Below are 10371 nucleotides of genomic sequence, written 5' to 3' on the forward strand. Positions count from 1 at the left end.
TCTTGTGTCAGCTCGTTACAAGTCCCCGATTTCCAAAGTAGCATTTACCCCTGCCGTGGCTCACCAGGCATTTTACTTGTAATGATAAATACTCACATGAATTAAACAGCACGGAGCCCAGTAAGTCAGAAGGCAGACATTAACCCGTAAATCCTGGCTGTCTGTGTTTGCCTAGTTAAATACATGTTAGTGGGTGAGTGGATCAGTGGGGCCTTGGGCTGAAACCTTCACAGGAATCGGGGTGATTAGCCATCACACTGATAAACAAGCCCGTGACATAATGTGGAAAAACTGATCCTATTCAGAGGTCTCATCACCCGCAAGACATTCTGCATGCCAGGCAAATCTCGCACATATAAAACAAATTCCTTGCGGTTGGTGAGGAGATAGTGGGCTTCCATCGGAGAAAATGGCTGTTAAGAGGAATATCACTCTCTGTCTCGCTGGCTTTGTCCCACAGAGAGTTGAGAACCTGGGTGAGATTAGGGACTGGTGCCGTTGCGGCTTTGTCTTTGTCTCCCCGAAATGTCAGGAAGTGGAGAATCTTTTCTCACAGAGAGAAAGGTTGACCCTCATCTTCAGAGTGGAAAGAAAGAAAAACACAGAAATTCCTCATGTATATATTTCATTTCAAGCATGTGAGCTAAAGTCACAGTGTCTTAGTTCTATAGCCATAAGAAAAGCACATATAAATGTTTTAAGTGTAATTGAGTTTGTTTTCTGTTTGAGAGCATGTGATTGTTTTAAGGCATATTACAGGATTTCTGTGTAATCCTTTTTAGGCCTGTTGGAGTGGGTATTAATCAAAATAGGGGTCTGGAATCCCAACAGAAACACGCAGTGAATGCTCATGTTGGAAAAACATAAACGTATTACCAATTAGTGTTAACTGTGCTCTCTGGCAAATGCTGGCTGTTATTATAATAACCAAAGCAATTTGGTGTATGAGTACCCTCACTTGTTTTGGGGTTTTTTTTTTTTCCTGTGCCAAGTCTGGCTTGTATATAGCCTGAGAGTACTTGTTAGATAAATAAGATTAATTCAGCTTGTCTTTGCCAGTAAGCCTTACAGCACGACAACTGTAGTATTATAGACCCAACATTTAAAACCAAAAGACAACCAAATTACAGGGCTTCGGATTTCAATGATATTACATTAGTTGATTTTTTTAAACATAACATTTATTAGAAAATGTATTAAATAACTGGTTAATATGTCACTGTTTTTCCCCATCTATGTAGACTAATAATATCAAAATAACTTCATAATTTAATATTACTGATTTAAAAAATATTAAAATTATCAATAAAAAAAGTTTAATAATCAAAATACTTAATTACCTTTCAATCGTCTATAGTCAGAATCAGAAAAATGCTGGGTTTTAATAAAACAGATTTTCAGTAGTATTTTCACCAGAAAGCCCATGTAAGTATTAAAAAAATAGCCTATATATTTAATGTATGTTTTTGGATAAAGATTACAAATGCACAGAAAACTATAATAATGAATTTTTAGCTGGGTTTACTATTTAAATATATCTAAAAATGCTTTGCTTAATATTTTCTTCTCTCCTCTGTATAATACACTGAAGCGCACGTACAGGTTATCTTATCAACATTTCATATGCAACAGTGCCCCCTAGTGTTACTACCCGAATGTACAATAAGCAACACCAAAATACCGACTATTCTAATTTGTCTAAAACATGTTTAATTTTATTTAAAATGTAAATTAAAAATAATATATAATTTTAAATAGTTATACAACTTGTTGCTGAGCTCCAGATTTTAAAAATATGACGACATTTTCAGCGGAATTTGAGTTGCGAATCTGCGACAGCGAAATGAAAAACGGCTCGCTCTGAATCAGGCAGGAACCCACGTGTCCCTCTCACAGGGAAGCACTAGAAACCAGAGGCAGCAAGGAGGCTTTAGATATCTGTGTGTGTGTGCTTAATAAGTCTTATATTAATCTGTTTTAACTTATTTTTGCGTGTATACGGTCGGGGTCATTTCACAAATATGTCCTCGTTCCGAAAGGCACTGAAATCTCGACAGAGAAACCACCATGAAAGATCTCAGGTGAGCGTTGCAATGTTGTTGGCTAGCTCGTTAGCCTATTAGCCAAGGCAAAACAACATACTTCTCGTGTGTTCGGTTGTTTTTCTGACACACACACACTTACAGTAATAGATACTAATGTTGGATCTGTCCTGTCTGTTTGTGTGTGCGTGTGTAGCCCGGCTTCAGGAAACAACTGGGATTGCTGGAGAAGAAGAAGGACTACAAACTCCGTGCAGAGTAAGGAAAAGTGCAAGTTTTTTGCCACACTTTATAGTTGTGTTTACCTTTTGAAGATAGGATGTTTAAGTTTGCCTTGTCTGCTGGTATAGTGACTATCATAAGAAACAGAACACACTCGCTGCTCTGCGAAAGAAAGCTCTGGAGAAGAACCCGGATGAATTTTACTTCAAGATGATCAGCTCTGCACTGCAGGTATTAAAGCAACAAGAAGCACCTCCTTGCTTCATAGATTTGGTCATATATGAGTTTTGCCTCAGCGTTTTTTTTAATTTTTTTTATCTTGTGGTGTGTTGACAGGATGGAGTTCACGTAATTAAAAAACCAAAAGAGCAGGAGGAGGTGACCGAGGAACAGAAGAAAATGATGAGGACGCAGGATATCAACTACGTGGAGATGAAAAGGGTTGCAGAAGTTAAGGTAACCTTTAATTTCCATGTAATAAGTCATGCAGAAGAAACAAAATACCACCACTGTGGCAAAACTGACTTGTTAATAGGCTCACTTTTCACTTAAAGTAGGCTCAGTGGCCACAGCTTATCTCATTGCCTTATAACCAAATTTGCATTTTTCTGTTCTGTTCAATTAGTGTGATGTTGTTGGGTTTTGTTTTTGTTGTTGTTGTTTTGGGTTTTTTGGAAATGCTTGTTGACCAGTTATGAGATTCATTACTACAAATCATCTTACTGGATTACACCAGGCATCTGACTGATAGATAATTAGTTGGTTGGTGACATCATAACATCTTTGAACCAGTAACTACTGTGGTAAAGTAATGTGCAAAAGTCTTGACTCACCCTTCATTTCTTTATATACTGCTTCAAACGAGCCAGTCTTTCTTGTAATTATTTAAAATAGTATTTAATACTGATCTGCGAATCATCCAAGCATTAAAAATGCTCCTCAACAATTAACTACTTGTCTGTCTACACATAGAAGACAATTTGGCAAAGTGCTATTAGCTGAAAACCAAAGGGAGGACAACAGAAGTGGCGGGGCTTAAAAAGTATCTGCAGCAGATGAACAATAACTAAAAAAAGTCATGTGCTTAAAAAATAGGAATAAATATGGCCTGACACAAGCCATTCTTAAGCAACGGGAACAGGCTGAGGTATCCCAAATTAAATAACAACTCAGCTGACAATCAGTGGCAAACACGTCTTATGGAGTGGTGAATCCAAATTGAAATTTTTGCTTCAAATTGTCATAAATATGTACGGCGCAGGTCAAGAGAGAAGTACGACAGTGAGTGTCTACGGCCATCTGGAGAACACTGAGCCTCTGTCATGGTGTGAGGCAGCATTTCAGCCAGTCGTGTTGAAGATCTTGTTAAAACTGATAAAATTACGAACCCAAAAAGTACAGCGAGATTTTGAGTCTCCACGTAACACCTTCTGGAAAGCTTCTGATTGGCAGCGGCTTCATTCTTTGGCATGATCATGACCCCAAACACACTGCTGATGCAGGACCAGTAACAAGTGAATTTGGCATGTATGAAGCTTTCTTAATGAGAGATGTTAAGAGTTTGTTTTAGACATCAGAAATGCACCTGTGAAGATCTGAAAATTAAGTCAATACACACGAATAGCAAAGGTGAAGAATGGTATGGATATACATTATACCCCTTAAATGTTAAAAGCAATGCTACTGCAGTGTAATTTTTAAATACTCACGATACCATTTTGGAAGTGGTTACTTTGCAGGGCAGTGTACCCAGGCTATATATTATCCTTGCACTAATATTTTTAAAATGCATATTGTGCATGACTCTTTCCAACAGCATGAGTTCGCAATTTGGAAACATAAAGAAAACCTAAAACAACAAAGAAATAACTTCTCAACATACAAATCATTGCATCACATCACAATTAAACGTTAAACCAAATGGTAAAAGTTGTTCCCCTCTGAAAACTGTTCAGTTTCCAAAGGCTCCACAGAGTAGGCCTAGTACTGGAATATAAAGGGGGATGAAGGGTTTCTGTTCCTGAAAAGGCAAATTTCCAGTAGCCATCTGCAGTAACGAATGAGAGGGCTCTGTGGTGGTACATGTGCCTAGTAGTTTAAGGGCAGTGGCAGCAGCATGAGCATAGATATTATCACCATCATTTATATCTGTGGTGGTGCCTCGGTCAATCTTTCTGGGTATATGATGTACTTCCAGAAAATTGAGAGGCTGAAAGGAGAGCTCCATCTTCTGGATGCAGAGAGCAAACCAAAAAACAAGCACACATTTTTTGTGGACTCCAAAAAAGAAGGTAAATATAAGCGTTTGGTAGATTTAATAAATTTAGTGAGTGCTTGGAAATGTGTAAGTGCTGTACACACAAACTATCCTTTTCCTCTTGTGCTTTCAGTCTTGAGATTGCCTGAGAAGTTGTTTTTATTCTCCCTCAGTGCAGTCATTTAACCTGGCGGACCACCTCAACACAGCTCCAGAGCTGGTGGACAGAGTGTACAACAGACCAAGTCTGGGAACACTGGAAACCAAGAGAATACAGGGAGCTGTAGACCCGCGTGCTCTGGGGGTTTGTGGAGATGATATTTATTCATTTTTTGAATATTTCTTTAAAATTTAGCTCCTCGGAATTGTTCATTGGTAATAAAGTTTAAGATTCGGCATTTCATTCCACTGATGGGTCTATGTGATTTGTACCTGTAGAAACTGGCAAAGCAAAGGAAACATCAATACAAGATACTTTCCCAGCGAATTGACAGAGAAAAGAAAATGTTTGTCATCAGCCAGAAAATTCAGACCCGTAAGGACCTGCAGGTGAGGAGGACATGGTTCTTGAAAGTTTTGGTGCTGGTGTGCTATGACTGTCTTCATTTCAGTTTTTTTTTTTTTTATGTTTTGCCTTTGTACAGGATAAGTTCAAGAAAGTGAAGGTAAAGAAGGAGACCACCAGTTCTGCAGCAATTTACAAGTTTGAAGCTAAGAGGAAACGTTGACAAGAGGAGGGAAAGAAAATCACTGTCGGGAGGTGATACTTGAAAATAATGAACTTCTCGAATCCTATGGGTCTGCACAGCAGAGGCAAAGGATAAAAATTCAGTTTTGTATATATTTATCAACTATGCTTAATTTGTTTCAAATAAATATCAAAAGAACTTGTAATTGGATTTAATTTCTTGATTTGGAGACAACTTATATTTTAAGGATTTCTTTGCTTGTGAAGAAGTGGAGAGCTCTCAGGCTCTATGACTCGAGGGGTGCTGTATGATCTGGTTAGCTAAGAAATATATATATATATATTTTTACCACTAGGGGGCATTAGTGTTCTTCATGAGTGTTCCAATCTAAGGCAACTAGAAGAGAGCCATAAGTGCATTTGTTCCCAGAAGTTATTATAGTGGTTCTTAAACTTGTTTTTAGCATACTCTTTTTAAGAGGATGAAGAAGACTTGCATCCCACACCTCACTCTTTTCTGGGTAGTAGTAAAAGTAGTGTTATTAGTAGTAATAATATTAAGATCCAAGCTGAACTGTAGTTAAATAAATGCCATACTTTGTAGAAGTTGGCTCTGCACTGTATTCCAGGCCATCCTTGCCCCACAGTTTGAGTTACAAGTACGACCTACAATTTCCTTTTTGTGTCAGATTGAGGTTATAACATTTCTCACTCATGTGTTGTTGCTCTCTAATTCAGTAACTGTCCCATTTACACAACAACATCAAGAAATACATTCTCTTTATCCAGGTTTGAGGACAACTTTGGAAGTTCTCCATATTACACACGTAATGCTTTGTTGAACGTTGAGATACCCACGATGTGTTAATGTGTTATTTAGTCCTGAATAACACTTGTATACCGAGGTTAAATATTTTCGAAGCTCTGATACATTATCTAAAAAAAATGAAGTCACATTTATATGTTTTTAACATCAACTGAGGACATTGTTTGCGTGCTGAAGTGCTGGAGTGCTTTCTGTGGTGGAGACACAGGCTTGGCTTAGCCTTCAGAGCCTCTGAAGGACATGTCTTTGTTTGCAGCCCTCGACTTGGGATGCAGCACACCTCTAACAGGCCCTTTTCACATGTCGCAGCAGGGTAGACACAGCTGCAGCTAATACAATTAAAAATGATTTAGGTGTCAGTTAGCAAGCATCGATAACAATAACACTATTGCCAATGCTTGCTCATTAGCTCACTTTAATCAAAATTACCCATTATTAATTTTATTAGCTGCAGCTGTGCTTATGCAATAACATCTCTGTTAAAAGGCCCCCTTGAGAGATAAATTGTTGCAGCTAGCTCATTTTCAGCAGGTAGTTCTCTTTCAGCGAACTGATTTGAGGCTTCCTAAGAATCTTACTGGACATCAAGGTGCTAAAAATGAAATTTTAATTAACCAAATGAGTACTCGCATTCAATTGTACAATATACTGATGATGAAACTTGTCCGTCAAATCCTTTCCAGTTAGCCATTGATATCCCATTCCTGGGTGGGCAACAGAGGTTGCTCTACTCCCTGAAATGTAGGAAAGCATCATGATTTAGGGTAAAGCAAGCACACTTTCAAAAAAATGAAATAAAGGTTGGACTTTCTTGCTCCTTGTCTCATGATCTCCACTAATCTTTTATGTTGTCTTGTCTGCACATAAAGCAGGTAAAAATATATTTGCTTACTTCCAGTAGTTTGAAACAAATTGAGTACCTGATGCCCAGCAACAGTTCAGTGACCCGGTCTTGATTGATCCTTGTTGGTTGCAGCAGCTTCATAAATGGGGCCCATCCATCAGTTTCTCCTGGGAGCCACTGGGGGGGTAAGAGGGCAGGCAGGGAACCTAGTGAATGTGTCATCAGGAAAAGTGAGAGGCATAGAGGCTGCAGGATAGGGACCACAGGTCTTGGCCCAAACTCTGCTGACCAGAGGAAAGGTGCGCCAATAGCTCAGAATGGGCCAAAAGAGGCAAAGAGTGATAGCAGGACTCCTGCTTGCTTCAGTTGCACTCGTCTAGAAGAACAGCTTGACAAATCTAGCACTACAAAATGTTCTGTTAATGTAAGTTCAAATACCTCTACACGTACACCTATATAATAAACATCTCAAGTATATAGTGCACAGATTGATGTATTTCACTTTAATCAAAGCATAAACAAGGCTCTTGTATGTTTGACAATTTATGTCAGAATTCTGTTGTACCCAGTACGAGTGATTTGCATCCTCAGCCAGCTCTCCCTCCTTCCTTACGCCTTTCTCTCACCCTCTCTGCCCTCTGTTACTGCGTCACACTCCTATGAGGGCGTGTGTGTACCGGGACCCTGAGGCTCACTGTCCATAAGCGGAGGGGGTGGAGGTCATTGAGGAAAGCCCAGGGGTCAAAACACTGTGTGCGCAGTTCCGGGACCCCAATCCGACTATGCGACCCAAGCACAGACCAGCCTCTGTTCCTCCTCAAGCTCTCCTTTCATTCTCCCCAGTAACGGGACTCTTATGCAGGGGTGCAGAGGCAGGGCTCAGGGGTGGGCAGTGGGTGACCTTCTGATTTTAAAGATATAGACAGGCATTCCTCTTTTGTCAAAAGGCTCATAATTCATTTGACTACTCTCACAGGCCATCCTGTCCCCCATAAGCCATCTCTAAAGTTAATGACCCTTGAGGTTTGTTAACGGATAGTCACTTTTGGAATTGGGGGGGTGGAAGTGGAGTACTGTGGGGTAGTCACACAGCTGCAGGGTATGACATTGACCCTGATATATAGTAACTTCACTGAGAGTGAAAGTGTAGCCTGGTTAAAATGGAATACAACAGAGCTTTGTTCTTTAACTTTAGTTATTAAACATATGAAAGAGCAAAACTAAAAAATGACACACTTTGGGGTTTTTTTGTACATTTCCACTGAATACTGCACATTTTAAATAAACTTGAATTGTTCAAGGGTTCATTTGTTAACAACACTTAATCTGGGTTAGAGTGATCTGAATTAGGAGTCCCAGTGTGTGCTATCTGGAATCAGGTAATCCATCTTATTTTGTTAATTACTGTATACAAACTACAGGATTAACAAATCAGACTGGACTACCAGTGATTTATGCCTCATATTAGTAATTGCTAAATGGGTGAAGAACAACTAGTAGAACGGGCAGCGTGGAATCAATTTAAAAAAAAAAATTCAAGAGATAAAAAACAGCAGAATAAAATCATACCAACATCTATTTTTTTGTTAAAATCTTTTGAACAGTCATACCCCTCGTGTGATTATTAGTGGCCTAATATATTCAAGATTTAACCTAAACTGATGTCTGATATCTGGTCAGTTTTCTTCAGATTGTTGCATTCTTCTGGGAAATTCTGTCAAAGTGGTCACACAACGAGTTCAACTAGTACAGGCAGAGTGAACAAAACCTCATTTTTACTGCTTGCAGTATTGATATTTGTCATTCAAAACGATACACAACTCCTCTTGAGAGAGATCTAAAGACCACACTGTGAGCAGTTTTCATTTAAACATTACAAATCTTCAGTGGCATTGATGTGATGGCTTATTATTCTGGAAAGTGGTGAAATTTTATTCTTATTTATACAGGGTTCTAATTAGACACGTGCTGCTGTCACCTCCCTTAAACAGGTGCTTGATCCTTACAACCTGCTGCACTTCACCCACTTCATTTACCAGTACCACTTTTCCTCTGCAAAGCCAGCGTTCAGTGCCACAGTAAAGCGTGATTTGGGGACAGTACTTATTGATCCCCCAATTACTGAGAGGTGGAGAGTGAGAGGTGGTGAGAAGACTGAAGTAGCCTGAGGTTTGAGTTTTTGGGAGGGCATCTCCAAATGCGAGGGGTGGGGGTGAGAGCTAGTCTTTATCTATGGATACCCTCAATCCTTTAACTTGAAGCTGGGTGTCAGGGACCTTTTGAAGTTGTCGAAAGAGAGGAGAGACCAAAAAGGGGGAGCATGGGGGATGTTCAGGCAGGGTCTCTCTCCATGCCAGGGGGAAGGTATCTGAAGGAAAATCTTTACAACCATGACAGTCCCCCTGATGTGCATTCATTTTTGTGTATTTGTGTGTGAGTATTTGGATATCTGTGTGTATTCTAGCATGATTGTGTGTATATACTATGAACGTGTGCCTGAGCCAAATGTCTGGCTCATGCAATGAGGTGGGATCACAGAGCCTCCTTTTTAAATTGCCGCTAATGAGCCCTGGCTGGCGAGAGGTACTCGAATTGATTAAATTTGCATGGGAGCCTAAATCATGACAGAGGCCTCATACTTGCGCACCCCACCTCTAGTTGCGCACACACATACACAGCACCCCTGCTATTCCCCCACCTCCATATCAGACCTACAGGGGGTATCTCTCTTCAGGAAAGAAGGCCAGAATAGACCAGGGGGAGGGTGTGGGTGTGTGTATATGTGTGTATCTGTGGTGTTGAACGGGGCGTGGAGCGCACCCATCTGCCCCGGCATTACTGTCAGTCCATCATTCAGGGGAATGCCAGCCGCGTGCCTTGGGGACGTGTTCATTACGCTTTAACTACCGGATCTGTCCTTGTCTCGCAGTCTCCCTGTGTCATTGTCGACTTGAGATTGTGTGTATGTATATTTATGCAAGTGTCTGCTTGCATCACAATTGAATGCACCCAATTCAAGTGTACTGGGGGGGTTACTTGGTTACTTAAAATTAAGAACTATTCTAGAGACTCACGTTTGAGTTTGATATCGTGTTTGTGAGTTTTTAAAAGCCATTCATTATATTTATACACCTACAAGCATGCTCATTATGACTTAATTATAATCTCAATATCTTAATCTACCTCCATCTTCCACACAATCACGCTCTCCTCCGTGCACTTTTTTTTTTTGCCTCTCAAAATTTGTTAGTGTTTTGCTTCTCTAATGCTTTCCTTTAATGGTAACTATGTGACAATGCCTGATCAGAGCTACTTTGTGTGCACACGTTTGCCTTCTATCTACTACTACTAACGGTGAGGTGTGAGAATCAGTATGTGTGAGCGTGTGTGCGCCGGTGGGGGACAGTGCTTGTGCGTGGTTATCTCGGGTGATTGCAGTAATCAGATGGGGGTGTTAATCAGAGTTTGTTCGTCAGTGGCCTGATGAGGGGC

At 40.1% G+C, this 10371-nt stretch overlaps 1 protein-coding gene across 1 annotated transcript; it reads left to right on the forward strand.

Moving 5' to 3' along the window:
- Window positions 1-1862: 1862 nt before the first annotated feature.
- On the forward strand, window positions 1863-5415 carry utp11 (UTP11 small subunit processome component). Its single transcript, XM_004551006.5, has 8 exons — window positions 1863-2081; window positions 2239-2300; window positions 2393-2495; window positions 2601-2720; window positions 4462-4555; window positions 4695-4825; window positions 4960-5070; window positions 5166-5415. The coding sequence occupies exons 1-8, from the start codon at window positions 2022-2024 to the stop codon at window positions 5247-5249; spliced, it is 765 nt and encodes a 254-aa protein (XP_004551063.1). The 5' UTR covers window positions 1863-2021; the 3' UTR covers window positions 5250-5415.
- The last annotated feature ends 4956 nt before the right edge of the window (window positions 5416-10371 follow it).

This window comes from Maylandia zebra, linkage group LG11 (genome assembly GCF_041146795.1).
Source record: "Maylandia zebra isolate NMK-2024a linkage group LG11, Mzebra_GT3a, whole genome shotgun sequence".
Classification (NCBI taxonomy): domain Eukaryota; kingdom Metazoa; phylum Chordata; class Actinopteri; order Cichliformes; family Cichlidae; genus Maylandia; species Maylandia zebra.

Excerpts from the sequence above, each read along its gene's own strand:
- utp11 (XM_004551006.5), top strand. The coding sequence starts at position 2,022 with ATGTCCTCGTTCCGAAAGGCACTGAAATCTCGACAGAGAAACCACCAT. Across the intron at positions 2,082-2,238 it reads ACCACCATGAAAGATCTCAG|CCCGGCTTCAGGAAACAACT; the intron begins GTGAGCGTTGCA and ends GTGCGTGTGTAG. Across the intron at positions 2,496-2,600 it reads TGATCAGCTCTGCACTGCAG|GATGGAGTTCACGTAATTAA; the intron begins GTATTAAAGCAA and ends GTGTGTTGACAG.